The 14,938-nt window shown below is 46.4% G+C and overlaps 1 protein-coding gene across 1 annotated transcript in view; it reads right to left on the reverse strand.

The window, feature by feature from the left end:
• Nucleotides 1-14,506, reverse strand: part of LOC119958340 (histidine N-acetyltransferase-like) — a 37,146-nt gene extending 22,640 nt beyond the window's left edge. The window contains exons 1-4 of the mRNA XM_038786784.1: nt 14,051-14,506; nt 12,363-12,456; nt 11,507-11,668; nt 6,702-6,914 (exon numbers count right to left, since the gene is read on the reverse strand). Coding sequence (XP_038642712.1) covers nt 6,702-6,914; nt 11,507-11,668; nt 12,363-12,456; nt 14,051-14,079 — 498 coding nt within the window. The 5' untranslated portion in view covers nt 14,080-14,506. The remainder of the gene's footprint in view (nt 1-6,701; nt 6,915-11,506; nt 11,669-12,362; nt 12,457-14,050) is intronic.
• Nucleotides 14,507-14,938: the final 432 nt, after the last annotated feature.

The raw sequence follows: 14,938 nt of genomic DNA on the forward strand, positions 1-14,938 counted from the left end.
ACCACTTTCCAGTCCTCTGGGATCCTTACTGCCGCCAGTGATTCCTGAAAGATCATCACCATGCCTCCACAACCTCCTCAGCTATCTCTTTTAGAACCCTGGGGTGTAGTCCATCTGCTCCAGATGATTTATCCGCCTTTAGACCTTTCAGTTTCCCCAGAACCTTCTCCTCAGTGATGGTCATCCCTCTGCATGCCTTGCTGAAGGAGTACAGTAAGAAGTCTTACAACACCAGGTTAAAGTCCAACATGTTTGTTTCAAACACTAGCTTTCGGAGCAGTGCTCCTTCCTCAGGCACTCACCTGAGGAAGGAGCAGTGCTCCGAAAGCTAGTGTTCACCCCAGCCGAACGCCGTCACATCCACATCATTGCTGAAGAAGCACCAAGAATGGAGTGGAGGGCGCCTTGGAGGAAGCTTTAGCTCGAGTAAAAAAAACATAATGTCTGGTTTTCTGTCGAATTACGATCCCGCCAACCCTCTTTTGGTCATCTGCGATGCCTCACCATACGGCATCGGAGCAGTGTTGTCCCACCACATGGCTGATGGAAGAGAGTGACCAATCGCATTAGCATCCAGGACATTGGCCAAGGCAGAGCGGAAATAAGCTCGGGTCGAAAAAGAGGATTTGTTCGTTGTGTTAATGGTGACGAAATCTCACCACTACGTATACGGGCGTCGGTTCACTATCGTGATGGACGACAAGCTCTTGCTGGTGCTGCGAGGATAAAGCAGTTCCACCAATAGCGTCTGCTAGGATTCAGAGATGGGCCCTGTTACTAGCAGCGCAGGTACACGCCTTCGAGCATCTCCCATGCCCACAAATTGCAAATGCAGATGTGTTGAGCAGGCTGTCAACATCGTTCCTGTCGCCGCCGAGAGCCAGTGCAGTCATCTCCACGCTGAATTTCATGGATACCTTGCCGCAGCACAGATACATGATTGGAAGCAGGAAGAACCCATATGGGTGAACATCTGCCATGTTGCCGTGTATGCGGGACAGCACCAGAAGCTGCTCGAAGAACTGCGAGTCGATGCGGCCAAAGTGTTGGAGCTCAGCATGGACGAAGGCATTCTTTTGTGGGCGCTCGCATCATCCGGGGCTATCAAGGATGAAAATGCGAGCCCAGAGCAATGCATGGTGGTCAGGCCTGGCTGGCGAAGGAGAAAGACCGGACTAACTGTATGCCAGCTGCCAAGAGTAGCAAAGAGTTCCCGTTACATCCATGGGAATAGGCGGGCCGGCCATGTCTTTGTTTACACACTGATTTCACCAGGCCTTTCCAGGGGTCCATGATTCTGTTCATAGTGGACGCCCATTCCAATTGTCTGGAAGTCCACCAAATGTCAGGCACCACATCGAGGTTGATGTTCGAGAAAATCCGTCTCTCCTGAAGAACTCAGCATTCCGGAAGTGCTGGTCATGGGTAATGGCACCTTCTTCATCAGCGAAGGGTTCCGACAATTCCTGAAGGCCAACAGGGCACAATATATCCACACAGGCCGCTTCCTCTCTTACCTGAACGGACTGGCTGGGCAGGTGGTGAAAAGCTTCATGAGGGGTCTGATGAAGCAGACCAGATAATCCGTGGAAATGCGACAGGCTCGGTTGTTATTGCACCATGTCGCATACCACAACCGGTGTAGCACCGACGGAACTGTTAATGTTCCAATGACTCAGGGCCTGCCTCAGCCTTAGGCTCGCACTCACTGGCATTGGTGGGAAAGTGACAACAGAGCCAGGAACAGTAAAGGCGTGGCCCAGACTGATGAACACGGACCAGACAGTTCCAACCAAGACACGCAGTTCATGTCCGGAACTTTGGGGAGGGCGACAAGTGGGTTCCTGGGAGGCATGCGACAGTCGGGGCTAGTCTCGTACAAAACACGGACACAGGAATGTACAATGTGCGAGCACCTAGGCCAACGCTGATGCCCCTCTGGGATAACCTTCCAGTCACTTCACTTCGACTCATGGGGGCTCTGGGGCGTTGCCGTCTGAAAGTCTCGATACCAGGATGCGGGAGATCATCTACTCCGACTCGGATATGGAGAACCAGGCTTTGGAGATTTCCCACGTCGATGTGGTTGAGGATCAGTCACCAATGGTAATACGCACCCCCCCCCCATGTCGGTCCTCCAGCAAATGGCGTTCCACAACGTGCTACCCGCCTCCGATCCAGCCCCATAGCCACCGGAAGCACAGCTGAGTACGAAGTAGAGCAGGCGAACATCCTACTCCACTTCCAACAGAGGGGCCTACGGATTTGGTGTGGGACGCATATTATAACCCCCACGAGTCTCACGATGATGAACCGATTAATCCCCACATGAGCTTCGTGGGCGACGAGCTAACGCGCTGAGGAGCGGAGACCGATCAACAGGGTATTGGGCTTTGGACAGATAGGCCGGCCCAGGTAGGAGGCGGACCATTGTGTGGCGGCCCAGCTGGAACTTCATTTACTTTGACAATGACACCTGTCGTTCAAATCTCTTATCGGTCTCCGCTGTGACCACTAAATATCCCCAACCTTATTCTGGGTCCCATGAAGGGTCATTGACCTGAGATGTGTAACGTTGCACTTTCAGAGAGCCCATTAGAGAAAATAAAGTATTTATCAATAAGAATTGATCAGCAGTCTGCAGCAGCAACATGGCTGCACCAAGGGCCCTCACAGGTCTCCTGCCTAAGGAAGGATCCACCAACTGTGTTCTGACCCCTTGGTGAGGGCGCAGTCAATTCGAGCCCCCCTTGACACGGAATCGCAATGTAAGTGAATCAATCAATAATTCCTGAAAATTCTTCGAGATCCTTAGCCCTAGATTGCTCCAATGACTTACACGCACCAGATTTGTAAGTAAAACACAAAAACCTTTATTTATGTGGTGAATGTGAATTTATAACAAGAAAAGGTTTGAAACATGCAGCAATTATACGAGAATAATGGCCTGCTTATCTATTTCTTTCCCCTTCACCCGCCCCACAACATTTTCAAAATATCATCCTCTACTATAACCTCATCATTCCAGTATTGCTTCCCTTTCTCAAGCCTCATTTCATTGATACAGAATTCCGATATCTGTGGGGACAGTGATGGATTTACCCACAGGAGACAGATTACATTGTCTTGTAAAGGAGGCTGGCTTTGTAGCTGAGCAAGGAAGACATTTTTCACAGCTAATAAATCTTGCCCAAACATGTTGATCACGAAAACACGGTTCCCCATGGGACCTATGTAGGGAGCTGTGGCCAAACTCAGAGCCCTTGGGTTCACCTTTCGATCAACTCTCCAGAGCGATATCCGCTTCAGTAAAATATCCAGGTTACTCTCCAGCGGTTTGAACACGGCTGCATTCTGAATGATTCTCCCACCCGGCAGCAACGTGTCGATTACGGTTCGGTTGAGGAATATCGACCGCACATCGTCCGGCTGGAGAGGAATCTGTTCGTAACATTCGTCTCCACGTTTTTTCATGTTACTGATCACCTCGCTTATCGGAGTGGGGACATTTATCGAGGGAACTTTAAGAGAAATCAGGGACTGGAAACAAAAGAAATCGGGAAAAGTGTTAGTGAAGAAAATGGGAAATGAGATGAAATACTTTGCCTTAACCTCCATACGGAAATGAAGTCACTCCCCGCTTTTTAGAGGATTAGCTATTCATGAATGGGGAAGTTTGAAGGGACAATTTACAGGAACTGGGTCAGTTATAAGTTGAAGGAATTTTGTGGGGAGGGCGGGAGCAGATCGGTCAGTCCGGTATCAAGAGGAGGAAGCGAGCCAGCCCGGGAGGCGGTTTTGTCCAAGAGGACAAATCTGCTTGGAGGTGGTCAGTTTGAGAAGGGGGGGTGGTCAGTGTGAAGGGGAGGGCGACTGTCAGTCTGTGAAGGAGGGAAATCAGTGCAGGAAGGAGGTGCCTCAATCCTGGCGGGGGCAGTCTGGGAGAGTTGGCCTTTCGTGCGGGTGAGGCGGGGTCAGATTTGGTCACACCTGGGTTGGGGATGTGAATGGGGGCAGGGGTCTGTCGATAGGGGGCGTGGTGGGGGTCAGGTCAGACACGGGATCCGGTGTCTGATCAACTGATCAGATATTTGGGACATCAGCGCACGGTCGTCCAAAAAGATAGCACCACTCCCTCCGTACTGTGCTCCCAGTGTAAGCTTTGGTTTAATGATCCAGTTTTTTTTAACATTACAGCGCAGTATGGGCCTTTGGCCCTCGATGTTCCGCCGACCCGTGAAACCATCTGAAGCCTATCTGACCTACACTATTCCATTTTCATCCATATGTCTATCCAGTGACCACTTAAGTGCCCTTAAATTTGGCGAGTCTACTACTGTTGCAGGCAGGGCGTTCCACACCCCTACTAGCTGAGTAAAGAAACTGCCTCTGACATCTGTCCTATATCTACCACCCCTCAATTTAAAGCTATGTCCCCTCGTGTTGGTCATCACCATCCGAGGAAAAAGACTCTCACTGTCCACCCTATCTAACCCTCTGACTATCTTATGTCTCTATTAAGTCACCCCTCAGCCTTCTCCTCTCTAACGAAAACAACCTCAAGTCCCTGAGCCTTTCCTTGTAAGACCTTCCCTCCATACCAGGCAACATCCTAGTAAATCTCCTCTGAACCCTTTCCAAAGCTTCCACATCCTTCCTATAATGTGCTGACCAGAACTGCACGCAGTACTCCAGGTGCGGCCGCACCAGAGTTTTGTACAGCTGCAGCATGACCTCGTGGCTCCGAAACTTTTCTGCAATAGCCTACCGTGGAGAACCTTATCAAACGCCTTACTGAAATCCATATACACCATATCAACCGCTTTACCCTCATCCACCTGTTTGGTCACCGTCTCAAAAAACTCAATAAAGTTTGTGAGGCATGACCTACCCTTCACAAAACCGTGTTGAGTATCGCTAATCAACTTGTTCTTTTCAAGATGATTATAAACCATATCTCTTATAATCTTTTCCAACATTTACCCACAACCGAAGTAAGGCTCACAGGTCTATAATTACCAGGGTTGTCTCTACTCCCCTTCTTGAACAAGGGGACAACATTTGCTATCCTCCAGTCTTCCGGCACTATTCCTGTCGACAAAGACGACATAAAGATCAAGGACAAAGGCTCTGCAATCTCCTCCCTGGCTTCCCAGAGAATCCTAGGATAAATCCCATCTAGCCCAGGGGACTTATCTATTTTTACACTTTCCAAAATTGATAACACCTCCTCCTTGTGAATCTCAATCCCATCTCCCCTGGTCGACTTTACCTGAGTATTCTCCTCAACAACATTGTTTTTCTCCAGTGTAAACACTGATGAAAAATATCCATTTAACGCTTCCCCTATCTCCTCTGATTCCACACACAACTTTCCACTACTATCCTTGATTGGCCCTAATCTTACTCTAGTCATTCTTTTGTTCCTGATATACCTATAGAAAGCTTTAGGGTTTTCCTTGATCCTATCCGCCAACGACTTTTCGTGTCCTCTCCCTTTAGGTCCTTCCTGACTAACTTGTAACTCTCAAGTGCCCTAACTGAGCCTTCATATCTCATCCTAACATAAGCCTTCTTCTTCCTCTTGACAAGTGCTTCAACTTCCTTAGTAAACCACGGTTCCCTTGCACGACAACTTCCTCCCTGCCTGACAGGTACATACTTATCAAGGACACGCAGTAGCTGTTCCTTGAAAAAGCTCCACATTTCGATTGTACCCATCCTCTGCAGTTTCCTTCCCCATCCTATACATCCTAAATCTTGCCGAATAGCATCATAATTGCCTTTGCCCCAGCTATAAATCTTGCCTTGCGGTATATATCTATCCCTGCCCATCGCTAAAGTAAACATAACCGAATTGTGATCACTATCACCAAAGTGTTCACCTACATCTAAATCTAACACCTGGCCGGGTTCATTACCCAGTACCAAATCCAATGTGGTATCGCCCCTTGTTGGCCTGTCTACATACTGTGTCCGAAAACCGTCCTGCACACACTGCACAAACACTGGCCCATCTATAGTACTCAACTATAGTATTTCCAGTCAATATTTGGAAAGTTAAAGTCCCCCTTAACAACTACCCTGTTACTCTCGCTCTTGTCGAGAATCATCTTTGCTATCCTTTCCTCTACATCTCTGGAACTATTCGGAGGTCTATAGACAACTCCAACAGGGTGACCTCTCCTGTCCTGTTCCTAACCTCGGCCCATACTACCTCAGTAGACGAGTCCTCAAACGTCCTTTCTGACGATTAACAATGCCACCTCCCCCCCCCCCCCCCCCCCCCTCTTTTACCATCTTCTCTGTTCTTACGGAGACATCTAAATCCTGGAACCTGCAACAACCATTCCTGTCCCTGCTCTACCCATGTCTCCGAAATCATCACAACATCAAGATCCCAGGTACCAACCCATGCTGCAAGCTCACCCACCTTATTCCGGATGCTCCTGGCGTTGAAGTAGACACACTTCAAACCAGCATCTTGCTTGCCGGTGCCCTCTTTCAAACTTTTAACCCTATCCCTGACCTTACTACTCTCAACATCCTGTACATTGGGACTACAATTTAGGTTCCCATCGCCCTGCTGAATTAGTTTAGTTCTGTTAGGATCTCAAACCCAGAACCTTGCAGCTCAGAGGGAAAAGTTAAACCCAGTCAATCACAGCTGGTGTGTGAGTATAACTGCACGCGAATTGTACCTGTTTGCCTAATACACAAAATCCTCTGTTGAGCTTGGTATCTGTGACAAGAATTTGCTTCTTCACTTCCGGATACTTTGTTCTTACAAGCTCTATAAGGTGTTTGTACATCAGCCGTGCAGCTCCTTTGCCTCGCTCCGAAGCAGCAACCTTAATATCTTCCATCAGTGCCGACTGCCCGTCATCCACGATGTGAGAAGAACACAGACCAATCTGGAAATAGAAAGGTAAGTAAAAAAGGTGAAGTCGCCATCGTCCCAGATGATCGTTGGCTGCTTTCCCCTTTGAGGGGGGAGAGCTGGTAATTTAACCTGAGGATCACCACACCTCAGGCACGAACCGAGGTTGAGGAGGCGTGGGTGGGGCCTTCATGAATAACCACAACCGGTACAGGAATTGAATCCACACTGGCAGATCTGCTATGCGTCATGAACCAGCTGTCCAGCCAACTGAGCTAAACTAATCTGCAATGAGAAATGGGGACTCAAAGAATCTAACAGGACAGAAGGAGGCCATTCAGTTCATCGTGCCTCTGCCAGCTCGGGGAGTTGTCTCATTGCTGTATTCTTTCTTCACACCTCTGCTATTCTCCCTTTTAAGCAGATATCTGAATTCCGTTTGGATCTTCCGATTGAACCTGCTTCCATTGGCCTTTCAGATGATGTGGTCCAGATCATAACAATCTATTACTTCAAAAGAATCATCCCTCCCCTCACAGCTGGCTCTCCAGGCAATGAACTTCACTTCAAAACCTCTTGTTTACCGATCATTCAATCATTGTAAAACAGCTTTTCCTTATTCACCCTTATCAAAAATGCTTGACAAATTTTAAAACCTCTGTTCATTTTTTCTGTCAATCTGCTTTGCTCAAAGGTTGACACCCCCAGGGTTCCAGCACCTTCTTCTATCCTAAATCTCTCATCTCCAAATTCCAGTTGAATTTCCTTGGCACCTTCTCCATAACTTCCTCCAACATGATGCCCAGAATTGGGCCCAATTCTCCTGCTGAGCCCTAACCAGCGATTAGAAAGGTTTGCCTTAACTTGCCAATTTTTGCAGTCTAACTCTCTATTTATAACCAGCGGGATGTTCACACTGAGATAAATTGGAGAGTAACAGAATGAATACAGATTTGGCTTAGGGACCCCACCCTGTTTAAGTCAAAGACACTTCTGAAGCATACAGAAGCTGATTGCAATCTCCAGTGGAGACAATGGGAGATGAGTATCATCTCAACAAGAAACATCCTGTGCGTAATGTCCCAAACGCTTTTGTGTGTTGTGCGTTTGTGTTTGTGCTGTTTGTGTGACTTGTTGGATGTGATGTGCGTGTGATGTATGTATGCTGTGTTTTTATATATGTGCAATTCTGTGTCTGTGTGTCGATTTGTGTGCTGTATCGGATTCGTGTGTGTGTGTTCTATGTGATTGTGTGTGTGTTCTATGTGATTCTGTGTTTGTGTTGTGTGCCATTCTGTGTGTGTATGATTCTGTATGTGTGTTGTATGTGATTCTGTGTGTGTTGTGTGTGATTTGTGTTTGATTCTGTGTGTGTGTGATTATCTGAGTCTCTGTGTGTGTTGTTTGAATTGCGTTTGATTCTGTATGTCGGTGTGTGTTGTGTGTGATTTGGTTTGTGTGTGATTCTGTATGTGTATATTGTGATTCTGTGTGTGTGTGCTTTGTGTGATTCTGCACGGCCGTGTCTGTGAGTCTTTGTGTTGTGTGTAATTCAGTGTATGGGCGCATGTGTTGCGTGTGATGCTGTGTATGTGTGTTGTGTATGACTCTGTGTGTGCATGTTGTGTATGATTCTGTGTGTGTGTGATTCTGTGTGTTGCGGGAATATGATTGTGTGTGTTATTCAGTGAGTATGTGTGATTATGTGTGTTTTTGTGTTTGTGTTTGTTGTGTCTGATCACTGTATGCCATGCGTGGTTATGTGTGTGATTCTGTGCGTGGGTGGGTGTGATTTTGTGTGTGGCTGTGTGTGATTCTGTGCAGGGGTGTGGGTGTGATTGTGTGTGCTTGTGTTTGGTGTGTGTGATTCTGTGTGTGTGTTGTGTATGATTCTCTGTGTTTGTGTGTGTTTTGTGTGCAATTCTGTGTATGTGTTGTGTGTGATTCTGTGTGTGTGTTGTGTGATTCTCTGCATGTTATGTTTGAGTGTTGTCTGCGGTTCTGTGTGTGTGTTGCGTGTGTGTGTTGTGAATGATTCTGTGCATGTGTTGTGTGTGATTCTGGGTGTGTGTTGCGTGCGATTCTTTGTGTGTTTGTTGTTTGTGATTGTGTGTTTGGGTGCATGTGGGGTGTCAGAGTGTTTGTGGCACTGAACATCTGTAACTATGGTGACTTTAATCTGCATATAGTTTGGGCAAATCAAATTAGTCACAAGACGATCATGGAGGAATTCCAGGGGTGTCTAAGGGATGGTTTTCTGGACCAAGATGTTGAGGAAACAACTGGAGAATAGGCCGTTCTAGACTGGGTACTCTGGTAAGAAAGGAATCATTGGCAATCGAGTTGCGTGAGACCCCTTGGGATTGAGTAACCATAACATGAAAGATTTATTCATCAAGATAGAGAGTGACCTAGTTGATTCTGAGCTGAGTCCTGAATCTTACTAAGGAAACTACGATGGTATGAGGTGTGAGTTGGCTATGATGGGACTGAGAAACGTTATTTAAAAGGGTGATGGTTGCCAGGCAATGGCAGACATTCGAAGAGTGCATACGGGGGAACTGCAAGACTTTTGTATCCCTGTCTGGTGCAAAAGTAAAATGGGAAAGGTGGCCAAACAATGGAGAGTAGAGATAGCATTTGATCCAAGGAAGAAGCAGACAAATTGGCCAAGGAAAAGAGAACAGCAGGTCTGAAGATTGGGAGCAGTTTAGAATTCAGCAAAGGAGGACCAAGAAATTGATTAAGAAGGGGAAAGTAGAGTACGAGTTTAAGCTTGCAGGGAACATAGAACTGACTGTAAAAGTTTCTGTAGTTACATGAAGGGAAAAAGATTGGTGAAGACAAATGTAGGACCCGTACAGTCAAAAACAAGGGTACCTATAATGGGGGACAAATAAATGGCTGAGAAACAAGTACACACTTTGTTTCTGTGTTCGCAAAGGACACAAATAAATACCAGAAATGTTGGGGAACGCAGGATTCAGTGAGAGAGAAACTGAAGGAGATCAATTTTAGTAGAGAATGGTGTTGGGAAAATTGATGGGATTCAAGGCTGAAACATCCCCATGATTCTATAGACTCTGGAACAGTTCCTCCAGATTGGAGGGTAGCTAATGTAACCGCACTATTTTTTTAAAAAAGAGTTAAAGAGAAGACTAGTAAGTCTGACGTCGATATTGGGGAAATTTGAAAGTCTATTATCAAAGATTTTATAGAAGAACACTAAGAAAACAGTGGCAGGATCGGACAGAGTCAACATGGATTTATGACGGGGAAATCATGCTTGACAAATGTACTAGAATTCTTCGTGGATGTAACTAGTAGAGTTGATGAGGAAGGGCCAGTGGATGTGGTTTATTTGTACTTCCAGAATACTTTTGACAAAGTCCTACAGAAGTGATTAGTGTGTAATATTAAAGTGCATGGGATCGGGGGTAGTGTATTGAGGTGGATAGAAAACTGATTGGCAGACAGGAAACAAAGAGTAGGAATAAACGGGTCTATTTCCGAGTGAAGGCAGTGACCAGTGGAATCCCGCAGGGATCAGTGCTGGGACACCAGCTGTTCACAATATATAATAATGATTTATAAGAGGGAACAAAAAGTAATATCTCCAGATGACACAAAGCTGGGTGGGAGGGTGAGCTGTGAGGAGGATACAGAGATGCTTCAATATGACTTAGACAAGCTGAGAGAGTGGGCAAATGAATGGCGGAGCAGGATAATGAGGATAAATGAAGTAATCCACTATGGCAGCAAAAACAGGAAGTCGGTTATTATCTAAATGGCTATAAATTGAGAGAGGAGAATGTGCAACGAGACCTGTGTGTCCTCGTACACCAGTCACTGAAGGTAATCGTGCAGGTGCAGCAGGCGGCAAAGAAGGCAAATGGTATGTTGGCCTTCATAGCGAGTGGATTCGAGTACAGGAGCAGGGATGTCTCGCTGCAATTATGTAGGTCCTTGTTGAGGCCACACCTGGAGTATTGTGTGCAGTTTTAATGTTCTTATCTGAGGAAGGATGTACTTGCTATTGAGGGAGTGCAGAGGTGGTTTGCCAGGCGGATTCCTGGGATGGCGGGACTGATTTATGAGGAGGGATTGTCGGTTAGGGTTATACATGCTGGAATTCTGAAGAATGAGGGGGGATCGCATAGAAACCTATAAAATTCTAACAGAACTAGAGAGTGTAGATGCAGGAAGGATATGCCCGAAGGTGGGGGTGTCTAGAACCAGGGGTCACAGGCTAAGGATACGGGATAAACCTTTAAGGACTGTGATGAGGGAAGATTTCTTCACCCAGAGAAGGGTTAGCTTGTAGAATTTGTTACCAGTGAAAGTGATTTAAGCCATATCATCGTATGTGTTCCGGAAGGAGTAAGTTATAGCTCTTGGGCGGAAGTGACCAAAAGATGGGGGAAAGCTGAATTAGTCTATTGAGTTGGAAGATCAGCCATGATGATAATGAATGGCACAGCAGGCTGGAAGGGCTGAATGGTCTCCTCCTGCTCCTAGTTTCTGTGAGAGAATCGGAATGGATTGAGGCAAAATGTAAATGGTTTTGAACATGTCAATTTCCACAATTCGAAACGTGAATCGGCCTCTGATTTCAACGGAACTCACCAGTTGACCCTGGAGTTTTGCCAAAATGACCATGCGGTTTCTCTCTCGCAGCCAGGAATGGTAGATACACGGTATGAAATCTGCCTCTTGGTTGTAAAGGGATTGAACCTGTCCGAAATCCTTTTCTGTAGCCAGGCAAAAATCCAGGTCCGACTCTGAGTACTTGACAGATCAGCAAAGGAGAAAGATTAAAATCATTGGTGAATGTGTCATGAGGTTTGGGTTTTAATTTCTAACTGTCCAGTGGCAGAACTGGACAAGGACTGACATTGAAACAGAAGGATAATTCAGGAGGAGAGGGAGATTGGACAAAGAGGTCGGTTTCCAAAGATGTTCCTGAAGGAAGAGACAGAGGTTAAAGTGAAAGTGTCTGGATGGTGGAGGCACAGTGACCAATGGTCAGGCAGAGGCTGAGGAAGTTATGGAGATGGAAGAATTTCCTTTGGGCACTATAATTCAATGTGCCTCCTCCACACTCTCAGGCTGTGAATTCCTAACGACTCACTGAGTAAAAATGTTTTCCTTGTGTCATCTCTGGTTCTTTTACCAATCATCTCTGGTTTCCGATCCTTCCACCAATGGGAGCAGTTTTTCCACCTCGACTACATCCAGACTTTTCTCAAAGTTCACTTCTTCAGGAACAATCCGAGCTTTTCCCATTTGTCCACGTGTCTGAAATCCCACATCCCCGGAAACATTCTCGTCAATCTTTACCCCACACTCTCTGAATCCTCTATGTCCCTCCCGAAGTGCGGTGCTGGGATTTGGACAGCATTTACATTTGGTCGATCACATCTGGGTCACGAGGTGACTGTTGGGTTAAAAAGCGTCTGGGAGAGCAGCTCACATTACCCACCTGTCTGGTCGTATAGCTCCTCACTCCGGGCCTCCCCATCGGTCGCCCGCCTGGTGCTCTCAAGTAACTCTGGATCGCAGAAGACCTCATCGCCCTGGATTCGGGTGGGTGTGGAGATGGGATGGCAGAACACGAGAAGCCAAATTAAATGAAAAATATTTATACAGTGAGGTTGGTTGAATAATAAGTTTTTCCCAGGGAACCAGGACAACGGATCGACTCTTTAAATATAGACCGTGGAACAGTTCCATCCACATAAGAGAGCGAACGGGACTCACGTTAACATCACACCCATCAAATAGTGTCTCTGGCAGTGCTGCACTCTCTCAGTGTAGCACAGGAGGGTCAGAGCCTGGATTATATGATCAGGTTTCTGGAGAGGCCCTTCTGACTCAGGGGTGGGGTAAACACCCAGGTAGAATAACCTGAATTGCGAATATTCTTTATGCAAAAAAGTGGGTTGCAACCACAGTAAAATGTGATTAAACTGGCTGTGAATGTAGAGACCTTCTTCTGCGTCCACACCTCTCTGTTTTTCACATTCTGTCTGCCATTTATCAGGTTTTAATTAATTTTAACCTCCTGAGTGGTCGTTCAGTGTAACATGGGGGCAGCGGCTCCCCCAGGTCAGAGGGAGAGGCCCCGGCTCCCCTTTAATGGTCATATTGACAGGACCAAAGAGCTGGCGGCCATGTTGGTGTTGACGGTAACTCTGGAATAAACCATGAATAAGCCATCGAAGGTGAATTATTGAGCAGTTCCATCGTTGGATTTTATCTTATTTTGCACTGGCTCTGACACAGTTTTTAAGCGGTGAGAAATGTGTCTGGAAAAGGGAGTTTAGAGAGTTACTGCTCTGTCCCTACCTAACGCTCCCCCACCCTCCGCCCGGGACTCAGACGCTTCAGGGAACAGCTGCTCTTTCACATCGAATCATTTTAGTCTCGGGGTGGGGGGGGGGAGAAACAAGCCTCAAACCAATCGTACAAGAGTCAGTTACTGAGGACAAACACACACCTCCTCTTCCTGGGGAGTTCAATAGAAAATTTCCCCACACTAGTCACTGGATTACTGTGGAGCAGCGCTTGGCGTTATCAACGGAATAGTCCAGACTGACATTGTTTCAAGACAGCAGAAATAGTGGAGAAAGGGAGGGAGAAAAAGAGCCCGAGAGATAGAAAGTAGAGCTGAGAGAAAAAGTGAGAAAGACTGAAAGAACCGAGCAAATGGAGAGAGTGTGTGGAGACCATTGAGTGACAAAAACACAGCGGTATATTGATATTGCACAATGAGTTTTCATTGAATTACATTAGAAAGATGGATGGACGGCCATCAACATGGTGTCAATTGCCAGATGGTGGTGAGGATACAAAGAAAACAAGAGTTAGTCATTTACACCATAGTTATAGACAATCATTAATATTACAGTAAAGTTTAAAGTAAAAAATGAATGCACCGGTATGAACATTTTACTACAAATAATAATACATTGCAAAATACAGGTTTCCTTCATTTTCAGAGTAAAAATGAAATGTCTGCAAGATTCTGTATTTTCTTATTAAATTCACTGATCATCTGTTGTGAGGCTGTTCATTCAATATCTCAATCATTGACACACTATGTCTGAGTTTATAAAGTTAGCAGAGGAACAGATGTTAACAGTTCAGGCAGAGAAATTAGTTCATTACCTGTTGCAAGTTGAGAGAGATAGACCCATATTCAGAAGTCCTGGTTCTGTCTGTGTTACATATACTGACCAGAACAACCCAACTGGTGGAAGAGAGACGGATGTTGGGATTTTCCCCTCACACACGGCAGGAATCCTTCCTTCAGATTAGGAGATAGAATTGAGACGTGTCACAGCAGATCCTCCAACGTGCAGGTGAACAGAAATTGCCCCTCCTGTGTTCACATACCCGATGGCACTATCCTATTTGCAACTAAAGTTACATTTGCATGTGGATTAGTGTGGGGAGGGATTGAACTAATTTGTCGGTTTGGTGAAGAAGGGTGCAGCATTCAGACGCAGTGCAAGCTGTGGTTCAATTGTTCGCACTTTGACCTCTGAGTCACAATGTTCCTGGGTCAAGTCTCACTCAAGGACTTGAACCAACACTGACTCTCTGGCGCAGTGCTGAGTGGATGCCTCACTGTCAGAGATGCTGCCTCTCTGATGAGATGTTAACCTGAGGCCCTGTCTGCCTGCTTGAGAGGACGGAAAGGATCTCGTGGCTCTGTTTGGAACATTTCCAGAAACATTTTAATAATAATTTTTATTAGTGTCACAAGTAGGCTTACGTTAACACTGCAATAAAGCCACTGAGAAAAGCCCCTTGTCACCAGATTCTGTCGCCTGTTCTTGTACACAGAAGGAGAATTCAGAATGTCCAAATTACCTAGAAGCACGTCTTTCAGGACTTGTGGGAGGAAACCGGAGCATCCGGAGGAAACCCACGCAGACGGGAGAAAGTGCAGCCTCCACCGAGACAGTGACCCAGCCGGGATTCGAACCCGGGTCCCTGTAGCAATGAAGCAACAGGGCTAACCACTGCTACCATGCCGCCCATCCCTTGTCA

This window comes from Scyliorhinus canicula, chromosome 29, assembly GCF_902713615.1.
Source record: "Scyliorhinus canicula chromosome 29, sScyCan1.1, whole genome shotgun sequence".
Taxonomy (NCBI): Eukaryota; Metazoa; Chordata; class Chondrichthyes; order Carcharhiniformes; family Scyliorhinidae; genus Scyliorhinus; species Scyliorhinus canicula.